Source organism: Pelophylax lessonae (genome assembly GCF_965119305.1).
Source record: "Pelophylax lessonae genome assembly, chromosome: 2".
Taxonomy (NCBI): Eukaryota; Metazoa; Chordata; class Amphibia; order Anura; family Ranidae; genus Pelophylax; species Pelophylax lessonae.
Window position 1 is genome coordinate 438,292,302 of NC_138769.1, and position 25,098 is coordinate 438,317,399.

At 39.7% G+C, this 25,098-nt stretch overlaps 1 protein-coding gene across 1 annotated transcript in view; it reads right to left on the reverse strand.

Moving 5' to 3' along the window:
- SH3RF3 (SH3 domain containing ring finger 3) overlaps positions 1-25,098 on the reverse strand; it is a 673,946-nt gene that overhangs the window by 20,739 nt on the left and 628,109 nt on the right. Inside the window, 1 exon segment of the mRNA XM_082246695.1 lies at positions 4,526-4,860. Within this exon segment, the coding sequence (XP_082102821.1) occupies positions 4,526-4,860 (335 nt within the window).

The following is a 25,098-nucleotide window of genomic DNA, read 5'->3' on the forward strand; positions in this document are numbered from 1 at the left end:
CCTAGAGTTCATAAAATAAGAGAGTTATGTAACGGTCCAGATGATGCTCCTCAGGCCCAGAAACTTGATCTTGGATGGGTGATAATAGGAGAAGTCTGTTTAGCCCAATCTCACAAGCTCTTGGATGTAGCTTCCTACAAAACTAATGTTACCTAACGATTGATGAAACGTCCATTGCACTATTATGTGAAGGAAAGACTTGATTTCAAAAATGAAGTTCCATATCAAGCACTTCAAAGTATTAACTGCAAGCTCACTTCTCAAAAGGACTTTGGTGATTCAGTGTACCAGACTACTTGTGATGACAACAAGATTGCCCCTTCAGTCGAAGACAAGGAGTTCATCAAGATTATAGATGAAGAGTTCTTCAAGGACAATTCCAACAGACCCAAATTTTTAATGGACCAGTCTTCTACAAACTCAGAAGAAGATATCAATTTCCACCTGGAGGATCCAGATACTGATCCAGAAATCCAGCCTGAAGTTGTAGCTTTGAGTTCCAACATCTGCTCAAGAAGAAACTTGGAGGTAAGGCGTTTTGAACGTTTCTCCTCTTGGAAAAGGTTGGTGAAGACTATAGCAAGATTGAGTCATATTGCACAGATTTTCCGCAAATCGAATCAGACATCGTCTTGCCATGGATGGCACACCTGTAATCAGTCACCCAATGCATTAGAGTATGAGAGGGCTGAGCTGTTCATCATACGTCGTGTGCAAGAAGAAGTCTTTGTGGAAGAGATTAAGTGCTTAAGAGGCAATGGACCAGTCCCAAAATGTAGCCCACTATTCACACTGAACCCAGTGATCGACAACGAGGGCATGCTTCGAGTTGGTGGACGTAAAAAGTGGCAAACCCAGAAGCCTAACTTAAAGGAAGGGGACCTGGTTCTTCTAAAAAACAAGCAAACTCACCGAATCCAGTGGCCAGTTGGAGTTATTACAAAGGCCATTGCTAGTGATGATGGAAAGGTCCGAAGTGTGGAAGTCAGGATTGTAAAGGACGGGAGCCCAAAAACCTTCCTGAGACCAGTCACTGAGACAGTCCTAATTATGCCTGCTTCCAAAAATTCTGATTCAGTGTTATGTGAAGGAGTCACTTAGACCTCTAGTATAGTTTGCTTAGACTAGAGCGCTACATAGCATTCTACTGTATGCAATGTTAATTTTATGTTTATGGAAAATAATTGTGTAGTGGTATCTCACGATATCAGGCGGGGAGTGTGCTGCCACACAGCTTTAACTGTCTAGCAGTTGTTATTACATGTTATGTTATGCTATGTTATTGGTATCATCCTTGCACCCCTGCTGTTTCCGGCTAGTTGGTTGCTCCCACCTCCATTTCCTGCTGTAACTCCCATTTTATTTAGTTGTTATGAGGAGACTGCAGAGTGTGGAAGCTGTGTAACTTCATTGGAAATTTACCTATGGAAAAGCCTCTATGTTTATGCCTTTGCTAACTTGAAGCATAAAGAAGCATTGGAGAACACTTCTGCAGTCTTTATTCATTGAGTAAACTATCTGTTAAAGTCATCATTCAACCTGCTGCACACACTTTTAGACTGGGTCTACAAGAAGGTCACAGGTACAATCGATGCTGAGACAGAACAGTACCACTGACCAAAAGCGGAGCAATGTGTTGCAGCTCAATGTTATTTCATATTATACATGCAGCTACCAACTATAGGATGGTTGAGTATATGATTTCTATTGTCTTTAAAATGTCATTTGGGAGAATGGGAAAGTCTACGTCGCTCACTCAGGAGACTCTAGGGTGCAAGCACGCGCCCCTGGCAGAGCGCTCCTGCCCCCGCTCATCAGCTGGGGAGCCAGTGCGTGTGACAGGTGGCTTCGATGGTTGTCGGCCACTCGCGATCTCCCGACGCTGACAGAGAAGGATGGACGGCTGATGTAAAAACAGCCGTCTGTCATTCTCCCTGAAGTGATCACAGAGGCTATGGTATCCTGCTATATAGGATCATATGTCTCTGTGATGATCTCACAAGCCCAACCCCCCCACAGTTAGAATCACTCCCCTAGGCTTACATTTAACCCCTTGATCACTAATAGTATTAACCCCTTCCCTGCCAATGGCATTATTACAGTAACAGTGCATATTTTTAGCTCTGATTACTGTAGTAATGTCACTGGTACCCCCAAAAGTGTCAAAAATGTCAGTTAGGGGTCCGATCTGTCTGCCGCAATGTCGCAGTCCTGTAAAAAATGCAGATCGCTGCCATTACTAGTAAAAAAAAATGACATAAATCTTTCTCGTAGTTAGTAGACGCAATAACTTTTGCGCAAACCAATCAAAATACGCTTATTGCAATTTTTTTTGCCAAAAATATGTAGCAGAAAACAAATTGGCCTAAAATGTTAAAAAAATTTTGATTTTGAATTTTTTTTTTGGGGGGGGGGGGGATGTTATATAGCAGAATGTGAAAAAAAAATTGTTTTTTTTTTCTTCAAAATTGTCGCTCTTTTTTTGTTTAATAGCGCAAAAGATAAAAATCGCACAGGTGATCAAATACAACCAAAAGAAAGCTCTATTTGTGGGAAATTGTATTTGGGTACAGCGTCACATAACCGAGCAATTGTCTGTTAAAATAACGCAGTGCCGAATCGCAAAATAGGGCATGGTCATTAAGCAGCAAAATCTTTCGGTCTTTAAGTGGTTAAAAGAACATTATAACACAGTATAGCTCAGTATTTATCCCTGAACAGAATTCATAGTATAGAATGCAAATTGCCTTCACAGAAAACAGTGGTTCCCAAACTATTTAATTATGTGGTTGCTATCTGAATATGTTACAGTGTAGCCAAACTGCTCTGGGCCCTCTTTGCTTATGGGCTCCATACTAGTCAGATGGTCTGCTATGTTGCCTTTAGGTACACCCTTGATGATCGAAGTGTTATAAAGAACATTTACAAAGCAGCACTAATGAAGCTTCATTTCATTCAGGCAAAAATCTGGGAATCAAGTAAAACAAAATCACTTTAAATAAAATAACTGTTTAGCAGTTTGCCATGCTAGATTGAGAAGGTTACATCAACAGTGGCTTAAACTTTTCTGTCTCTGATGTAAACCTAAAAACTATCTTCCTGTCTCCATAATCTAAGACCAGTGGTTGCCACTTTTGAGAACTCCAGTCCACCCATTAATTTATTGTATTATTTTTGTACAAGAATGTGTTTTTCTTACTTGTATAAATATATGTCTGTTTTTCGTAAGTATGCCACAAATGTTTTTTTCTGATTATGCTGCTTTGATATTTTATGACATGTCACAGTACATTTGTCATGAAGAAACATACTGATCTATGTAACTGAACAAAATCTGTTCCATAAGTAGTTAACCCTTAATTATCTGGTTTACCAAAGCTGCCCATCCACCAATATGCCAGTTTTTTGTTCTGGAGATTTTTTTCTTTTAATTAACTTCCCCCCAGGGCATTCAAGCTTGTACCTCTATAACAAGAAAGTCAGCAAGTATGAGCCCCCCTGTTATACTGATACTAATCCATATGCTTGTCTGAGTGCACGAGGAAGGGTTCACAAAAGCACAGAACTTACATAATCAAAACACAGCTCCTTGGTACCCCAGGAGGAGGTTTAGGAATGTTGGAGGAGGTTCCGTGTAGCCTGTTTGTCCTTGGTGGGAGCAGGTAAGTAAACTATTGTATAGCCCCTCAAGGTGAAATGTTAAAAGGGTCCTTTTGGAGGAATATAACACCATTACAAAAAATAGTTACCCCCCCAACTCTTTTCTTACTCAAATCATTGTATTCTTTTGCCTGATTAATCTAAACTCTTTAAAGTGGAACTTCACTCTCCCAGTAAACAGTATATTTTATTACTTATGCTGATAGCATTAGTAAATAGATAGAAAAGTATATTATATTTACTTATTTTAAACTTCTTTTTTTTAATTTACATTTCTTCAGTTACTTACTGGTTTCCATGTCTAGGCAAATGCTGTCATATCTCAGGAGTCTTCAGGAAGGGTTTTCTCAGCTAAGCACACCTTCCTGCCTAAGCTAAGGTCAAATGGATTCCAGGAAGTAAATGCTATATAAATCATCTACTCTTATTTAAGATGGGCTTTTTACATTTTTGGTAAATAAATGGTGGGCTAGGACTAGCTAACAGACTACTGTTCATGGATATCCACTCGCTGGATATCCACTCTTTGTGACACAGTCTGAGTTAGATTTCAAAGTGCTCAGGCTCCATACAAGTGGCCAAAAGGTATAGCTGTATATCATGTGATCCTGTAAAAAAAAAAAAAAAAAACCTGTCAAAGTGATCCAAATGAAAAGCTGTCCCTGTATTTAGCTACTTCCCACAGAAGTGGCTTTATCTGTAATAGGATGCTTTATTTCCGCTGGTACTTATTTTGTAATAGTAGATAAAATGTAGAACACATGCCATGCATATAATTTTTTTTTTTTTTCCAAAAATATAATTTGAACATTTAGTTGCTTTAGTTTTTTCACAGTCACTTTTTTAGTTTTAAAGAAAACCTTACCTCTCTCTGGATAAGGATTTCGGTTCAGGTCTCACAGCCACCATTGCACAAGCTGGTTGCCTTACTGGAGAAGAAATTGAAAAATTAAGATCTAAAGAACCCGTTTTCCTGTGTAGTGGATGCATTCCCATTGCTCCTTGCATTTCACTTTCAATAGGACATGACCCAGCTCTTCCGTGGTTGGTCAAAGAAAACTCAAGTCCTACTGCTCCTTGTATTACACCTTCAACAATCGCTTGGGGGTCGTGTGTTGGTGAGATGGATGGCGGAGAACGGGCCTTTTTTTTTGCAGAGGCTCCAGCCAGCAGCTTCAGCAGCCCCCCTTTCTTCTCTCTCTGAAAGATAACATATTTTTCTATATTAACAAATCAGCACTTCAATAGTTTGTTACCAAACTAAATGAATAACTATTTTTCCCTATAAGAAACTATCAGTAAGTGAAAAAACTAAATGAAAATCAAATCTGGTAAACATTAGACTAAAGACAGTCATAGATCGATTGAAATCCAGCCAGTTCAGCAAGAACTAGCTGAATTTCCATCCGTCTATGGGCAGGCTGGTCATACTGAAGTCAATCCATTGATCAATTTCAGTACAACCAGCCTGTCAGGTTTTTTTTTGCCCGATCACTGCCAATGACGAAGGCTCTCCATGCTCCCCACTGACAGAACACATTAGAGCTGTGGTAGGGATTCCTCCATCAACACTGATTGTGGTTGAAGGAAAGAAAATTTGATAATGTATGGCCTGCCTTAGGGCTCAATTACATCAGATGCTTTAAACTGTATTGAACAGCAGTGATCAACACATTGATTTCTATGAACCCTGTTAAAACCATTCAGGTGCATTGTGTAAAAGTGCACCAAGCCATTACTTTTAAACAGCGCAACGCACAACAACATGTTAAAATGTACCACAAGGCATCGCAGTTCACTGCTGTGAATAGAGTTGTCATTTTGTGACACTTTAATAAAGTTAAAAAAAGTAAATAAAAGTGGGATGTGTTGGAGCAACACAATGCACCGCCCCTACACAAAGTATATGCGCAGGCTGGTTTGAATGGATGCTTATTTAATAAAGCAATACTAACACAAAAAAGTACAAAAGTCAACGTCCATAGCAAAAATTCAATATAATTCCATATACAATTGTGTTTATGGTACTAAACATTGTAGGAAATGTGATAACTGATAAGCCCCCATATTTCAACCATGCTACTGTCTATCTGTCCTGCTACACCCCTTTGTGCCTTTGGCCTTGGTAATTCACCATGATTTGTGCGAATATTTCATTTGTTTTACGTCCCTTTTTATGTCAGAGGCCACCAATCATATATTATTTATCCATTCATTCATTAATGATATTGTATCCAGTTAAAGCGGTAGTATCCCGCTTTTTGACACTTTTACCTACAGGTAAGCCTATAATAAGGCTTACCTGTAGGTACAATTAATATCTCCTAAACCGGCACGGTTTAGGAGATATTTGCAGTGCATGCCGCCGCTCACGCGAGTGGCGCATGCGCTCTGAAGGCCCAGGGGGACCTTCAGTTTTCCTTGCCGGGAGCTTGCTGGAAAATCACTCCCACGCACATGCGCGGGAGTGACGTCATCGCGGCTCCGGCCAATCACAGCGCCGGAGCCGCCGAACCCGGAAGAGACGCCGAGGGATCATGGCAGCACCCGCAGTGATGTCCGGGGGTCCGTGTCGGGACTTAGCTCTAAGGTAAGTAATACATAATGAGCTAGTATGCGATGCATACTAGTTCATTATGCCTTTGTCTTGCAGGGTTTTTTTTTTTTTTCGTTTTTGGGTTTACAACCGCTTTAAGAAAAAAACCACAACCTCCAGTTATTAGGCTGATTTCCTAAAGGAGTGGAGAATCTTTACACGGTAAATAGAGAGAATATTCACTTCAATTACCCAATTGTAGGAAAAGCAAATTCCTGTTTACTTATTTTTATCTGTGCATGATTGAAAAATTAAATTAATTACATTAATATTTACACAATTTATTGTGTAAAGATTGCAGCTTGTTTAGTAAATAAGCATTATTATATTACAATGCATGTGTTAGATGTCACAGCAAACACGGTAATCAACTTTGTTCTCTGGATACTTCAGCTAAAATGTATGAATCAAATCTACAAAAAAAAAAAAAAAAAAAAAGAGTTGTGTATATGTTAAAAGGGTGGCTGTCTGAAAATAAAAATAATCCTATTTGCATTTTGAAATTTTACAATAGTGCGAGCTTTTGGATTAAGTTCACATGACATCCTTACATCAGCACCCTCCAAATGTACAGAGACACAGGAACAACAGTTCAAGGAGGAAATCATGAACATAAAAAAGTCACTTAACAGAAACACATTTTTAATAATTACTTTCTATTTTCTTTAAGACTCTACTATGAATTATCAATTTATTCATAACTTTATGTAACTCTTATCCATTTTTTTTAAAATCCATTTTCTCATTGCATAGTCTGGATTAGTAAGAGTTAAAATGTGATACCAATGAACTGAATGTCATAGCCATATAATTCTTGATAGCAATATCAACTGTGTCACAGTAGGAGACAGAACTAAATGGACTATGTCTTACCTACAGGAGACCTTGGAAACAAAGGCTCTAGGCTCTGCAACTTTCATTCTCGACACTCTCTGTACTGGCAGCTCTACAAAATCATTATACGGTATATATAAGTAGTAATTATGTGACTTTCTGGGCCGAAGTTCATGGGAATCTACATGCTGCATATGAAGTACATACATCTGGAGTAAAGTATCAGCCAGCATTGACAGCCATGGCCACCTTTATCATCTAGCATTTCTCACATCAGATACCATAAACTGTTGAACCCTAATAATGCTTTGGTGGCACCAGGCAATCTTTGATATTAACCTACAATAGGTGCCCAAGTTGAATTTATAATTAGAGAAGTAAAAGCCTTAAAAAAATCCATCTGTCGGGTAAGTTGAATTACTGTATAAGACAGGTACGCTTTCTAGTCCTCTAGCACTATATCACTGAATGGAAACACCTACTCATTTCAAATTTATTATTCATTTTCATTTGTCAAAATGCAATTATCAGTGTTAGTAATGCCTGCTGAAATCATCTATTCATCTATTATATTCCTATAATTTCTAACATTAAAATATTTTCCAGTCAAAAAGAAATAAAGGAAATGACAATATACTTTAGGAACCTGAGTCCTGGAATTTAACAAGTGCTCCTGAGCCAGCACTGAGTGCTTCATGTGTGTTATACTTTAATTCGCTGTGCCTATGCAGCTGTGAATGTACTTAGGAGCCTTTCAGCTATTTGAATAACGTTATTTGATTGAAAAATGTATTAAAATATATCTTTATGCATACAGTATAAAAGAACAGGCTGGGTGATTTAAGAAATAAACTCATTCATTGGATGTCAACAATAGCTTGTTTGACAACTACTGTTCAGAAATTACATAAGCTAAAGAACAATGGGGGTGTAAAATTAATACATTCAGGAACACCTAAATATTACCAGCCACTTGACCTGTTTTAGTAATGTAAGCCAGCTGCATGAGAGGACTTCCTATGTTGACCCCATGAATAGGCTGCGTTGTAACCAAACCACAATACTTATGGTCAATTCATACATTTGCAGTAAAAGGCTTTAACGAATATGCATTTTTTTAAGCATTAAGACGCACTGTATTTAAATGAATGGGTTGTCAATGCATCACAGTAACAAAAGAAAATAGGAAAGACCTATAAGTATTTCAAAAAGTGTGAAAAGGGAATAGGACAGCTGGTGGTTTTTCCTTAAAAAAACTGTCCAATTGCCTCTTTACAATTTTTTGAACTATTTATAGGCCTTTCCCATTTTCTTTTGTTACTGTGATCATTGCCAGTCCATTCATTTAAATAGGATATCTTAATACAGCGCATCTTCATGCATGAAAAAAAAAAAAACACATCATTAAAGCCTTTTACTGCAAATGTGTGAATGGACCATAAATATTGTGGTTTGGTTACAACACAGCCTATTCATGGGGTCAACATAGGAAGTCCTCCCCTATGTTACTATATTGATATGTTCATGTGAAACAGGGGGTGCCCCACCTCTCATTCCAGGTGAGTTGGTACTCCTCACCACTTGGTATAGAGTTAACCCTACCAGTGTGATCCTGATGTTCTTTTTTTATCTCAATTGGCAATGCATCGCAGCATTCCAAAAACACTCATGCACTATTTTGCATTGTGGTGCACTGCATTGGATGGTTAATAAACAGTCAAAACGAAAAAAAAAAATGTGATGTCAGAGTGAAGTAAAAACGTAGAAAGGCTGGTAATAAAAATAAATGTGTCAAAAGGAAAATAAAAGAATAAAAAACTCCAAGGCTTTTTTTCATTAAATGTATTGGCTTGCATCTGGTTTAAAGTGGTAGTAAAGCCCGCTTTGTAATTTTTACCTACAGATAAATCAAAAACACAGCTTACCTGTAGGTAAAATTAATGCCTCCTACACATGCACCGTTTAGGAGATATTCACCCTGGATGCAGCCAGTGAACCCACCAGCGCATGCGCTCTGAAGGTCTGGCATACCGAGGGTTACTGCGCACATGCGCAGGAGTGACGTCATTGCGGCTTCAGCCACTCACAGCACAATGAACCCGGAAGAAAGACCAGGGGAAAATGTCAGCCCTCTCAGTGTTGACAGTGCGCCTCTGGAGGGCTTCATTATAAGGTAAGTATTTCATAATGTGCTAGTATGCGGTGCATACTAGAAAAATTATGCCATTGTCTTATAGGTGTCTTTTTTTTTTTTTAACTCTGCCATGGTTTACTACCATGTTAAAGTGCCTTAAAGTACCAGTAAAATTCCTGGTGAGAACAGATGCTGCAAAGTTTCACTAAGGCCCCTTTCACACAGGCGGACCGTTCAGATCCGCCTGTCCGTTTTTTTGGCGGATCTGAACGGTCCCCCCATGCATTCCTATGGGGCATCGGATGTCAGCGGAGACATGTCCGCTGACTTCCGACCCGATCCGATCCGTCAAATCTGGACGGATGGAAACCCTATTTTCCATCTGTCCAGCGGATCGGATCGGATGGCATCGGATGAGAACGGACCAACGGTCCGTTCCCATTCGATTTCCCCCATAGAGATGCATGGGGAACTGACAGCTGTGTCTCCGCACACAGCACGGAGGCACAGCTGTCCTCCTGCTGCTCAGCGGGGGATCGGCGGCTCGATCCCCGCTGAGAAAAACGGACTCCGTCCAACGGACGGAGTGTGTGAAAGGAGCCTAAGGATGATTTTATCCAGACACCCATGTAAATTCTAATACTACAGCTTGACAGGGCTGTGCATATATACCCTGGCTGCACTGCTTTGTGGTCACAGCATTTTTACCTTGGGCTGCAGAGTTTGACAGGCAGCACAGTATTTTGTTGGAGGTCTTACGTAAAATCACAGACCAATAATAGCAAACAAGTTGAATGGCTATTATACCTGTCATCTAAAGCTAAAACATTTTTTTTTTAATTATTTTAGCTATTTATAGTGTGGGGAAATGGCTAGAGGGTATATCCTCCTTTGGGGAGAACATTTTAATTACAATTGACAAAGGGAATATCCCTCACTTTGGAGGGATTTCCTCTCACTTCCTGTTGGGTCTGCAAGACTGGAAGTGAAAGTTTATATATATATATATATATATATATATATATATATATATATATATATATATATATATATATATATATATATATATATACATATATACATATACATATATATATACTAGTGATCAACCGATATCATTTTTTTATTGCCGATACCGATATTTTAGTCATCGCATATCGGTATAGGCCGATATTGGCCGATATTTCCGTACATTAAAACAATTTTTATTTTTTTTGACAGGTACTCTTGTGGAGGGATCTGGGGGTCTAAAAGACCCCAAACCCCTCCTCTGCACTTAAAAGCATTCAAAACGCCAAGTTTGGCTGTTTTGAATGCAGTAATTTTTTTGAATTTGGCGCCGAGTACCCGGAAGTGATTACATGACATCACTTCCGGGTTTTTACATGGAGACCCGATCAGAGACGAATGCAGCTTTGGTCGGGTCTTCTCTTCGGCGGCCGTGCAGGCTGGTTTTCCTGGGTCTCCCGGTGGGACGAGAGACCCGGCTGAGCCGCGGAAGGTTTCTCAGCCACATCGGTTGTCATTACAAGACAGCCAACCGTCGGCTATGGATGCAGGTACCGGGGTGATGCCTCTAGCTGCAGGCATCGCTCTGGTACAAGCACTTTCCCGAAATATTGGCAATATCGGTAACCTCAGGGGGCGATTCCGATGTATCGGGGAAAGTGCAGATCGGCCCCCCGATATAATCGGTCAATCCCTAATATATACACATACACAGTATATATATATATATATATATATATATATATATATATATATATATATATATATATATATATATATATATATAACAAAGGATTCCAGAACACATTTGATTAATCATTTTATTGTTTAAGTCCTGGCTACAATAAATAATATATAATAAGATAAAATGGGGTTTATTTAACGAAGGCAAATACGCTGTTCACTTTGCAAGAGAAACTGCACTTTGCAAGAGAAATTGTCAGAGCTTAGTAACTGAGGTGAAGTTCAACTGACTTCCATCATTCAATCATGTGTAAGTAAAAATGTAAAAAATATTGTGCAAGGAAAATAATACCAAGTGTATTGGTGTGATCGCTGTGCGTGATTAAATTAGGCTGTAGGATTGCTGCTGTGGACGACCCTAAGGTTATAGTATGGAATGTTGGTAATATGAAGAATATTACCCACAGCGCATGTCCTTATAGGTAAATTAAATCAATTATGTGATGAGACAATCTGTTATCTCCTAATCCCTGTGTTGATTACTGTGCACTTGTCTATACCTGTAAACCAGATTAAAGTGCAAGTGCTATGCTAGGTGTGACTTTACACTCAGTGCAGTAAAAAATATGTATATATACACATATACCATGAAAATCAATATATAAATGAATATAACACAGTGCATATGATGGTGGATTCCAATATTATATGTGCAAATATTGCAAGATGAAAATTTCAAAAAATATTATGTGCAAAAATAGATCCCCCCACTCGCTCCCGTCTCTCTCCTTCTCCTCCAGCTCTGCGGACCGAGGAGACACCGACATCGGCCAGCACCGCCAGGATAGCAGCGGCCAGGAGCATCCAGGACCACCCGGATACGGATGGCTGGGACCCCCGTTGGATACTTACCTACAAGCCTTATTGACCCACTTATCGTAAGATATTGGGGGTCAACACCATCTGGTGAGTTTGCATTGCCTACTCTATTAACACAGGAGCACGGAGGGTGACACCACCATTGCACAAAGTGTCCTTTTGAAGCACCGTCACTGAAGATAACACATTCAGCTGGGATTAATATTACTTTCTATTTGGACTATATGGACACTATCTATTTTTGCACATAATATTTTTTGAACTTTTCACCTTGCAATATTTGCACATATAATATTCATTTATATATTGATTTTCATGGTATATGTGTATATATACATATTTTTTACTGCACTGAGTGTAAAGTCACACCTAGCATAGCACTTGCACTTTAATATGGTTTACAGGTATAGACCATAAATCAAAGTTGCAATCTGACACATAACATTTTTCATAACTGTGCTGAAATCTCCAAGGCTACAACCAAAGAGGGTGCCACACCCGATGGAGAAAAGGAGCAAAGGAGGGATGGTCTTGTTATTTATCGGCCTCTCCTCACCCCTTGTCCAATCATAGAATAACTTGCATCGTGTGAAAGGAATGCATGTTATTAATGGATGGGAGGCAGTAATCAACACAATCCTTGACTGTATAAACACTGGAACTCCGCATCAGCATTTTTAGCATCTCCAGCAGTCATCTATACATAGTATATCCAGAATTAGAAGAAACTTAGCTGAACCAATGACAAGCAAAAGAAAAAAAATATTTTCTGGAGGTAGGTGCAAGTGAATATGAAAAATGTCAATCTGTTTTGCTTTCTGTAGTCACACATCACAGTAAGGGATGCGTGGATTATTAAACCATGCACATTATTTCACAAATTGAATTATCATTTTTCCTCAGGCATCTACATAACAGCTTCAAAATTCACTTATGTTTCTGACCACAAAGTAAATGCAGCGTATATATTTCTAGTATTTATATCTACTCACAGACACTCTGTTTCCTATGTTGGACGTAGGTCAATAACCTTTGTGATTAGTTTAATTCAATCTGTAGTGACTGGAATGGTAAGCTACTGGGAAAAAAAAAAAAAAAGATAGAGCACATTTTAATTATGCTGAAATGAGTGAATCTATTTTGGTATTAATCCACCTTTTCCAAGAGATAGTAATGCTCAGTTTAAAGAATAACTCCACTTTTGTTGAGAAGAAAACACTCCCCTCTCTGGGTGATCTCTGTACATTGCAACAAATGTTGTTGCAGATTTCTACCTTTTGTTATTTTGAAGAATCCCTTTGTGTTTGCCTGTGTCAATGTAGTAAGTGAATCCAATCGGAGTGGTTTCCTAATTATCAACCAGCTGCTGCACCTGCAGGGCTCTAATGAGGAAAATTGCTGGGGCTGCATCCCTTTAGATTTTATTTCCTATTGAGGGTATCCTACCAATATTGACATTTTTGTTGCAGGGCAAGCCTGAAATCTGACTTGTAGCTTAGTGTAGACTTCTGGGAAAATCAATGAGCCAATCACACAAGCAGGAAATTCTTTACTGTTAGGGCTACAAGATTGTGGAATTCTCTACCACAAGAGGTGGTTTCTGCGGGAAGTATGGTGGCTTTCAAAAGACTCTTATGCCTCGTACACATGCATCGATAGTTGGCCGTGAATTTTCGGCCAACGTCCGATCGGCCGATTTTCGGGTTGTTAGTATGATGCTTTCGACAACCGACTCCGACTTTACGGCCGAACAAAATCTGGTGTGCAGACTATAAAATTTTTGTTGACCGTCAACAGAACGGCCGATTTTCCGTCAGTCAGTACAGATTTCGGCAGACAAAAATCTGATGAGCAAGACTGGGCATGCTCAGAGAAGAAAAAACACACGGAAAGTAAACCAGCACATGACATCACTTCTGAAGTTGGTTTTTGTTGGCCGAGAAAATTCTTGTGCAGTCTAGAGCACATTTCAACCAACAAAACACAACACTGGACAAAAGACGGCCTATCGGTCGGCCAACTATCGATGCGTGTGTACGAGGCATTGGACGTACATCTCAAGAATCAGAACATTCAGGGCTATGTGAGATGATTACAGCCACACACACCTACAAAGGTTGAACTGGATGGACTATTGTCTTTATTCAACCTCACCTACTATGTAACTATGTAATTTATTGGGATTTTTTTGTTGCCAAAAATATGTGGCAGAATACAAGTTGGCCAAAAATGATGAAAAAATTTGATGTTTACATTTTTTTTATTGGGAATGTTATATAGCAGAAAGTGAAAAATACTGCTTTTTTTTTTTTTTTCAAAATTGTCGCTATTTTTTGGTTATAGCGCATAATCAAAAAAACACAGAGGTGATCAGATACCACCAAAAGAAATCCCTGTTTGTGGGGAAAAAAAAGGACGTCAACTTTATTTGGGTACATCGTCACACAACCGCGCAGTTGTTAGTTGAAGTAACGCAGTGCCGAATCGCAAAAAATGGCCTGGTCATTAAGAGGGCAAATCCTTCCGGTCCAGAAGTGGTTAATGATATGAAAGTGTCTTCAACATTTCAATTTTTGTTACAAGATAATTAGCTGGACACTTTAAACTCTAGCATACCTTTAAGGTATGACTTTCTTGTCAAATTTCCTGGTTTTGTTCACGCTACTACAAAGTGTTTTTCTTTCTACTAAACTCTCCATAATTGCAGGGAGCATGGAAGAAATTGGATCTGGTAGTTGGAAATCAATCTCTCCACCCAAATCCCCAAGCAATAGCAAAAAGCCGGTGTTGATTAAATTCACCAGCACCTACCCAGAACTGAAAGATCAGGTTTGCGTTGAATGACTCTTTGTTGTTTACACGCCCTTCAATAAGCATTTTCTTTAATTTGGTGTAGATGATGTGTTACAAGCAGAAAATGATAAAAGATTGTAGACAGCAAAGATGAAAGCAAAGTATAGAGGAATACATTTTTTTACAAAAATTTCCAATCTACTTTATTATAACAGACTTGACAACGGTGGCAGCTGTCAGACTGACCATTCATCAGAAGTGACATTTGCAGCAGGTGAAGTCAAGGCAAAAGACAACATGATTGAAGCATGAATCATTTGGTAGCCAACTGGAAAACAACCAGCACTGTGGGAAAATGCAACCTTCAGGCACTTTGTCAGAAGCTTCAATGGATATGTTACATGTGTATTAACAGGACCTACAAGTCATAATTGTCAAGCAATATTTTGTGTTCAATTTTGTTTGGCGAAATAGATCTTAATGCACTGCCCTCATTCACCATATGCTCTTAAGTAATCACAGAAATTAGTAACACTATACAACATATGAGCCCTGTCATAATTAATTACTGCATGTACAATGCACATACATTCTAATACAGCTGCAATAATGCCGTAGAAATGAAAACAATGGCACAAAGCATTTCCAGTTGAACCCCAGGGAATAGTTCTTATTATATATTAGTGAACAGGCACCAGCTGACATTTTACAGAAGCCATTTCATACAATGGAACTTTTTTTAATAAGGATTTTTTTTCCAAATTAAATTAGCATTTCAAGTAGACAGCAAAATAGGCAAATTCATTTTAAATAATTACGTGACAAAGGATTTAAAATTCTGTACAATCTGTCTTGTGATTTACTTTCCTATGCCACACAGTATGGCCAGGTAGTTTATATCGCTGTTGCAACTTCCAGTATCAGCATCTGTCCAGTAAGCAGAGAGCTGACAAAAGAACTGGCTATGCAGCATGCCAAGAACATGGAAAGCACAGGACTGGTTGAACAGAATTACCCATCCTATAAAACATAAAGAATTTTGCATTTATAAAAAGTGTCTAGCGCCAAAAGTGAATGAACAACAGTGAAATGTGAATACTGTGTTATAAATGGACAACACATCAAAATAAAGTCCAAAAAAGTGCTAACGTGAAAAAAAAGTATATATATATATATATATATATATAATTCCAATCTTGAATGAAAATCTTCAATAAAAAACAATATAATGAAAAATATAGGTTTAAATCAGGCATGTCCAACCTGCGGCCCAGAACCACAAGCAATGCGGCCCACTGGCTGGGGGGAAAGGAAGTCAGGTCGGGGGCATGGCCACAGCAGCTTCTAACTAATGGTAGGCAGAGGCTGCCTCGGAGGGGGGGGGGGGAGGAGGCGAGCATGTGCAGTGTTTCTGACTCCTACCACCAAGACAACTTCAAATCACTGAAGTGGTTATGGTGGTGAGAGTGTTCCTTTATTATCTCTCAGAAGAAGTAAACCTCTGTATACTGATTCCATTTCATTTGATCATCCTCTAATGAGCAGCGGCGCGGGAAGGGCGCGGCGGCATTTTATTACTTATTTACCTTAACTATAGTATATATTTTATATGCGGCCCGAGAAAATTTCTCTACAATCAATGTGGCCCAGAGAAGCCAAAAGGTTGGACACCCATGGTTTAAATGCAGAAACCCATGATAGGATCAGCAATATAAACTTATTGGTGAAAGCACAAAAGTCAGTTCACAGATGTGCACCAAAATTAGCAGTGACTTAACCACTTGCCGACCGCTGCAAGTACATTTACTGCGGCAGTCTGGCGCTCCTGGGCAAACCGACGTAGTACTACGTTGCTCGTCCAGGAGCCTTTAGGGGCGAGCGCGCGCCGCAGGAGGCGAGCGCGCGCCGCTGGAGGCGCGCTCTTGCCACTGCTCGTTCCCTGACATCCCCACGCGAGTGACCGGCGACTCCGATGTCCGCCGGTCACTCGCAATCTCCCGCTGGAGAGGGAGAAAGGCAGGCGGCTGATGTAAACAAAGCCGCCTGTCATTCTCCCTGGTCTAACTACAGAGACTATACGATCCTGCTATGTAGGATCGTATGTCTCTGTGGTTACATCATAAGCCACGCCCCCCACAGTTAGAAACACGCCCCTAGGGATACATTTAACTCACTGATCACCAATAAAGTTAACCCCTTCCCTGCCAGTGTCATTTTTACAGTAACAGTGCATATTTATAGCACTAATTACTGTAGTAATGTCACTGGTACTCCCAAAAGTGTCAAAAATGTCAGTCAGGGGTCCGATCTGTCCGCCGCAATGTCGCAGTCCCACAAAAAAAAAAAAAACGCAGATCGCCGCCATTACTCGTTAAAAAAAAAAAACAATAAACATAAATATTTCCCGTAGTTATTAAACGCAATAACTTTTGCGCAAACCAATCAAAATACGCGTATTGCGATTTTTTTGCCAAAATTATGTAGCAAAAAACAAATTGGCCTAAAATGTTAAAAAATTTTGATTTTTACATTTTTTTTGGCGAATGTCATATAGCAGAATGTGAAAAATGTTGTTTTTTTCCAAAATTGTCACTCATTTTTTGTTTATAGCGCAAAAAATAAAAATCGCACAGCTGATCAAATACCACCAAAAGAAAGCTCTATTTGTGGGGAAAAAAGAACGTCAATTTTTATTGGATACAGTGTCGCACGACCGCGCAATTGTCCGTTAAAATACCACAGTGCCGAATTGCAAAATAGGGCCTGGTCATTAAGGGGGCAAATCCTTCCGGTTTTAAAGTGGTTAAAAGCCAAAATAAAATGCATCATCAAACCATATGACAATGGGTGCCACTGCCCACCCGGTATCGGACAGTGGCCTGACATCAGCACTAGTGTCTTCACCCTGATGCGTTTCATCCAATAGGAAATTATCGAGGGGTACACCTTAATAACGTCTTATTAGATGAAACGCATCAGTAAGGAGACACTAGTGCTGACATCAGCCCACTGTCCGATACTTTTTCTTACGATTATTTATAAGTTTGGTATATTACTTATCTGTGTCAGCTGCCGCCCCACCACAGCGCAGAGATACACCTTTTTTAATTCTATTTTGCATATATTAATTTTAACTGTGTATTTAGCTGTTGCTTAAAGTTCTTCTTAAATAGATACATATAAAAATATCTATTACATATAGCAAGAAATAAGGCAGCTTGACCTTTAAAGATTTCCATGATTCAACAGCATGCTTGAGGTTTACATACATGAGAGCTCTATTGGTGCTTTTCCACTGCATGGAACCGAACGGTTCGGCTCGCTTTTGTGCTTTTCCACTGCTGGTACCACATGGTACGGTGTAGGAACGGTTCGGTACGGTACGGCGGCGCTTTTGCACTACATGGAACCGAACGGTACGGCTCTCTAAAACAGTACCGCCTCGATTGTGGTTCCAAGAGGTACCATACCGTTAACATATCCCACAATCCTTTGCATGCAGCTGACTGTTTGTCACTACTAGCCACTGATTGGTCAGAGAATCGTTGTTATCCCACCCACTTACTTTAGTACTAGTTTAGTTTAAAAGCAAACCATACCAAACCGTACCGAACCGTTTCAACACCGTACCATGCGGTACCATGCAGTGGAAAACCAAACAGGGCCAAGCAGGGCCAAGTAGAGCAGAGCCGGTATTGCAGTGGAAAAGTGCCATAAGTGTCCTCCCATAACACGATACAAGCATTACTTTGGATGCAGTTCAGCAAAAATGCCTTTGGAATTTTCTATACATTTCAAAGTGGAATTGGATAGTTGCTATATTGCTTGCCTACATTCAACACAATAAATACAGGATAAAGGAAATTATACAATTTGGGGTTTTAGGTTTATTAATTTTTAATTTATTTCATTTTTTTAAGTTTATTGATACAAATATAGGATTTATACCGGCTTTCTTCACATGATTTTAAGCAAAAAAACATTTAATATAGGCTGTAGTTGGGCAGGAGCACTTGAGCTACTGAGCTCTGTAAACATGTTTTCTTTTTTTTAAAAAAGAAGTAAGGAGTCAAAAGCTCCACCTGACTACATATAAAAATTTCAAAATATTTTAAAACAATGTTTAATATACATCGGGTAAAAGCAGTATTGAAAACATCACCTTTTTTTTTTAGGTAAATATATTTCTAAAGGTGCTATTGACATGAAATTTTCACTACATGTTGATAACAACCCATGCAATCCAAACATACAAAGAAACCAAAACCAATAGGTTCAGAAATTAAGTTATATGAAAGGAATGACAGGGAAAAAAAGTATTGAACACATGAAGAAAGGGAGGTGCAAAAAGGTATGACACCAGCTGAAATCTCTCAATAATTAGAAAGCAATCCTGCCCCTTGTCAGTACAAATTAATAATAGCTGGTTCAGTCTCAACTGATGGCCTAAAAAAGATGTCTCATTGCCAAGGGGTCAAACAAGAAAAATCCCTTGATGGGTAAAAGATAACAGCTCTCTCAAGACCTTCACAAACTTATTGTTGCAAAACATACTGATGGCATTGGTTACAGAAGGATTTCTAAATTTCTGAATGTTCCAGTGAGCACTGTTTGGGTCATAAGCCAGAAGTGGAAAGAACATAGTTCCACCATAAACCAGCTACAACAAGGTGCACCTCGCAAGATTTTAGACAGGAGTGAAAATAAATTATCAGAAGAGTTGTCTAAGAGCCAAGGACCATTTTTGGAGAGCTTTAGAAAGATCTGGAATTAGCAAGACTGAAGAAAAAGCATGTTGAAGCTCATTTAAAATTTTCTGCACAACATTTAGACAAGCCTGTGAAATCCTGAGAGAATATAGTCTAGTCAGATGAGACCAAAATTAAACTTTTTAGATGCCATAATACACACCATGTTTGGAGGTCAAATGGCACTGCACACCAAACCAAAAATGAAGTTTGGAGGTGGGACCATCATGATGTGGGCCTGTTTTCAGCATACGGTACTGGCAAACTTCATTATATTGAAGGAAGGATGGATGGAAAAATGTACCAAGACATTCTTGATAAAAACCTACTGCCATCTACCAAGATGATGAAACGAGGGTGGAAATGTCAGCAAGACAATGATCCCAAACACAAAGCCAAGGAAACTCTCAATTGGTTTCAAAGAAAGAAAATAAAGCTACTAGAATGGCCCAGCCAGTCACCTGACTTAAATCCAATAGAAAATCTATGGAAAGAACTAAAGATTTCAAACACAAAGCCAAGGAAACTCTCATTTGCTTTCAAAGAAAGAAAATAAAGCTACTAGAATGGCCCAGCCAGTCACCTGACTTAAATCCTATAGAAAATCTATGGAAAAAACTAAAGATCAGAGTTCATAGAAGAGGCCCACAGAACATTCAAGATTTGAAGACTGTTTGTTTGGAAGAATGGGCCAAAATTACACCTGAGCAATGCATGCGACTAATTACTAATTTACCCGCTGTATACCTGACCTGAAAATGTTACATTTTTAGTCCTGACAATAATTGAATTAAAAAATAAAATTCACAAAATCTTTATACATTACCTTTAAAATGAGACATCACATCACACTTTCACAGGACATTTAAGCAACTTTGGATCATTTAGGGTAAATTAAAATAATCATAATAACATGATAAAAACAAGCAAATTTGATTAGCTTTATATACAGTAGTATATGTACAAATGTACAAGTGAAAATAAATGTGGTAGCTGTGCAATAGGAAAAATTTTTGTAACATTCTTTACATAGGTTTGCTATATCACCATTCCACATTGAACAAAATGATTTAACTTCATCAATCATGATCATGATAGCAGAAAAAAACTTTAGCTGCTGAAAATGACTAATCAACAGAAATCTTTTCCAGGAAACCATAGGATTTAATAATAGAAAACAAAATGGTAATTCTATAAACAAAACAAATTCAGCTTAGTGCAGAAAGGAGCCTATATCCTTGAGGTATTTTCTGCTATTATTACCAAACATAAGCAATTATAATAGTTATAAAAGGAAGAGCTGCTGGCAAATTTAGCTCACAATTACAATTGTGTTAGTGTCTAGTGCCCATAGGCACCAGATGTCTGTTGGATGGAACTCCACAATCAAAATACTGAAGGCACCATGTATGCGTTGTTCCTTTGTGATGTCATTTATTTTGAATGGTACCCCAAAGTAATAAAAGTACATGCATTGCAGAGAGATGCAGCACACAGCAATGTACCAGATTGTGTTGCTGTGCCTTAGGAGTTTTGTGGAAAGTCAGATTTTCTGGACATTTTGATGCCCTGGTAGCCCATTGATTTTAATAGGCTTCTTATATTAACGTGCAACATGTAAATAGGTCACATGGAACTTTATTTTGATTTTCACTCATCTTGCATGGCTTGTAATGCTCCTAAAATGTATCTAAATACAAACACAAAAATGTAAAATATTGTAGGTACAAGTCCCTAAATATGGTTGCTGCATTCATTTTCTTTATTCAAGCTTCTGTTTCCCCTATTTCACCTGCTAATCCTAATAGCACATTTTCTGTTGCTGGGTGGCTATGCTCACTGCACTGTATTCATGGAGGGAGCCATGTTATCATCCAGGCTGGACTTGAAACATAGAAATGGCCCCTGCGCCCATCTATAACTGGCCTTCACAGCAAGGAGCACATTGAAGGGAAAGCACATGAAAGATAAAAACAGAGAAAATTCCCAGCTCAACTGACCAACCAGTCTGCTTACCAACCAGAATAACCTGTCCAACAGTATGCGTTAAAAACAGTGGTTTAGTTATCCCACATTTGCAAACGCACGCGTAGGCTGCAAGGCCCCTTCATGACACCCTGTATTACTTGCAGTCCTAACCCTATTAATCTATGAGAGTTTCCACAATGGAATCTAGTGGATAGATAAGAGGCCTGGAGGTAGCTCAGTCCTCCTTAAAGAAGGAGGGGCATCATGGACACCCAGCATATATCACAATGGCAGCAAAGGTGTCAAGTGTGTCCCTTCACCAATATTACCCCAGTAACAAAGAAATTACCCTTGCCCCCATCTATAACTGGCCTTCACAGCAAGGAGCACATGGAAGAACAAAAGCATGAAAGACAAAAACAGAGAAAATTCCCAGCTCAACTCACCAACCAGTCTGCCTACCAACCGAATTACCTGTCCAACAGTATGCGTTAAAAACAGGGGTTTAGTTAGCACAAATTTGAAAATGCATGCGTAAGCTGCACGGCCCCTTCACAGCACCCTGTATTACTTGCAGGGCCATTTCTTTGTTACTGGAGTAATATTGGTGAAGGGACACACGGGGCACCCTTGCTGCCATTGTGTTATGTGCTGGGTGTCCATGGTGCCCCTCCTCCTTTAAGGAGGACTTTAAGTAGGACTGGGTTACCTCCAGGCCCATCTGCCTCTTATCTATCCATTAGAAGGTGCCGTGAAGGGGCCTTGCAGCTTACGCATGCGTTTGCAAATGTGTGCTAACTAAACCCCTGTTTTTAACGCATACTGTTGGACAGGTACATTTGGTTGGTAAGCAGACTGGTTGGTGAGTTGAGCTGGGAATTTTCTCTGTTTTTGTCTTTCATGGACTTGAAACATGTCTGCCTCTCCTCATATCCTTCACATACATACAGTATGCCCTTTTGAACTACACCTGCCAGGATCCCTTTCTTTGCACAAGGTGTGTAGGCAGGCTCTTGAGAGTCAAGGCAACAGCACTGTTTGCAAAGAAATAAATCCATGCATGTGGAGTGGGACAATTATGCATGTGTAGTGGGACAGAGAGAGGTGGGGGATAGGTGGAATTCTGTCATTCAAAAAGTAGTTCTGACAAGGCTGGTTGGAATCTTACTGCAACCGAGGCACTGTATTGTTAACCCAAACAGGAAGTTAGAAGAACATTACATTTATAGTAAACCAATCAGGGGTAAACAATGGGAAAAATATATACTTCCAGGTGTGAAGAAATAGCTAAAGATTGGAATCATAAGATTTATCAGTTGCAAGGCATGGAAATTGCTGAAAATTACTACATCTAGTTGCAGCAATAGGTAATTGTCAAACTATCAGAGAACATAACTACATACATTGAACACAAGAGCACATAACAAATAACCAGATACAAATTAAATGAGACAATATGATGTTTATGATTGACAAATAATCCAGCTAAACAGATTTCAAACTTTACTTTCTGGAGTAAGATTTGAAATTGTAAGGTTCAGCAGATACAAATGTCATTGATTGCCTAGAAACAAAACAAGCTGCCAACCTTCCCGGCAGATATGTAGTTCAAGGCACTGCAGTTTACCAAGTACAACTTGTAAGATAATGAAAGACACTGCTGAGGACAAGGCTGGTTTACATTTTACCCCTAAAGCAATGTCAGACTTTGAATTTAACAGCATGATCGCAGTAAACATGAATGAATATAAGAAGTAAATCACCAGCTGCCTTGAAGAACTACAGTCCCCCAAGAGAGATCATTTATTTAGTGTTTGCAGAAACTTATTGAGGATGCAATTCTGATTACTGTGCACCTACCCCCCTCTTCTGATTAATAGGCAGACACATTTACCAGAGGCAGTGGTCACACAGTACACAGGGTGGCGTACACAAGCTCAAACTCCATTGCTGGAGGGGGACATAGATAGTAAGGACTCCAGCCTCTACTGTCTGGGGGAGAAGATTTGACATCTGTAGTAGATTGGAATACCGCTATACATGTAGGAGGAGAATGGAATAATGACTGTATATTTGATGTAATTGCAGTGTATGCATACAATTGACTGAGGTGATTAGATAATAATATAATAATATAGACTATAGATAACTTTGTTTGCTCCATATAGACCTATGCCTTTCAGGATCTCATAGAAGTCCAAGGTTTCAGCTTCACATGATTTCCTGCAGTCCAAGGGGGTCGCTATAGGCTCATATTTGGTGTTATATGCTCTATATACAGTATAAGGTAATATCATGTGACAACTAATATATAGACAATACTTGAATATGTATTATTGATATATGCACACATTTTGTATATTGACAAGAGAACTAGCTGCGGGGCAGACTGAACTGTGAGATGGATGTCAGGCTGTGTTCTTCTACCTCAGGTAAGTCTCTCTGCATTGAAGGGGAGACGGCATGCTGGTCACTACATTGATGGGGGGGGGGGGTACGCTGGTCACTACATTGATGGGGGGCATGCTGGTCCCTACATTGATGGGGGGCATGCTGGTCACTACATTGATGGGGGGGTACGCTGGTCACTACATTGATGGGGGGCATGCTGGTCACTACAAAAGGTAGGTAAGAGACTACTACTGTAGTGCTGTCTGACTGTACTAGTGACTGACTGAGTAGTGAGAAGTCTGTAAAGGAAAGGGGATCTATCTTATGGGGAAGCTGCCCTTGCCCAATGCCTGGCCTGCTGACTGTAAGGGGGGGATCAATGTGGGGGACCTCACCTCACCCTGGCCTGCTGTAAGGGGGGATCTATATGGGGGTCCCCACCTCACCCTGGCCCGCTGTAAGGGGGGATCTATATGGGGTCAGCAACAATACTCGGGTAGGCCATGGCATTTAAAAGATGCTCAATTTGTGCCAAGGGGCCAAAAAGTGTGCCAAGAAAACATCCCCTACACCATTATACCACCACCGCCAGCCTGAACCATTGATACAAGACAGGATAGATCCATGCTTTCATGTTGTTTACATCAAATTCTGACCCTACCATCTGAATGTCTCAGCTGAAATCAAAACTCATCAGGCCAAGCAACTTTTTCAATCTTCTATTGACCAATTTTGGTGAGCCTTTGCCAATTGTAGCCTCAGCTTCCTGTTTTTAGCTAACAGGAGTGGCACCGGAAGTGGTCTTCTGCTGGTGTAGCCCATCTGCTTCAAGGTTCAATGCGTTGTGCTTTCAGAGATGGTATTCTGCATACCTTGGCTGTAACGAGTGGCTATTTGAGTTACTGTTGCCTTTCTATTATCTTGAACCCTTCCCATTCTCCTCTGACCTCAACAAGGCATTTTCAACCACACAACCGCCAGTCACCTGATATTTTCTCTTTTTTGGACCATCCTTTGTAAACCCTAGAGATGGTGGTGTGGTAAAATCCCAGTAGATCAGCAGCTTTGGAAACACTTAGACCAGCCCGTCTGGCAGGGCCGGCCCTACCATGGGCCCTGCTGGATCCATTGGACCCAAGCAGGACTGGGAGAGGGGCAGCAAATTGACTCCAAAGATTGTTTTTCCAGCAGTGTTGTGGGTCATCAGTTTGTGGCTTGCTACTGGTGGCATTTTCCCATCTCGTACTGACTGAAGATGGACAGTGGGTGTTTGGTGGACCGGTCCTGTGGTGAGTTATGGAAGAAGATAACAGTACATATAATATTTTCTAAATGTTATATTTATATCAAATAATGCATGTGGGGGCCTTTTGTTGGGCGTATTTTTTTTTTTTGGGGGGGGT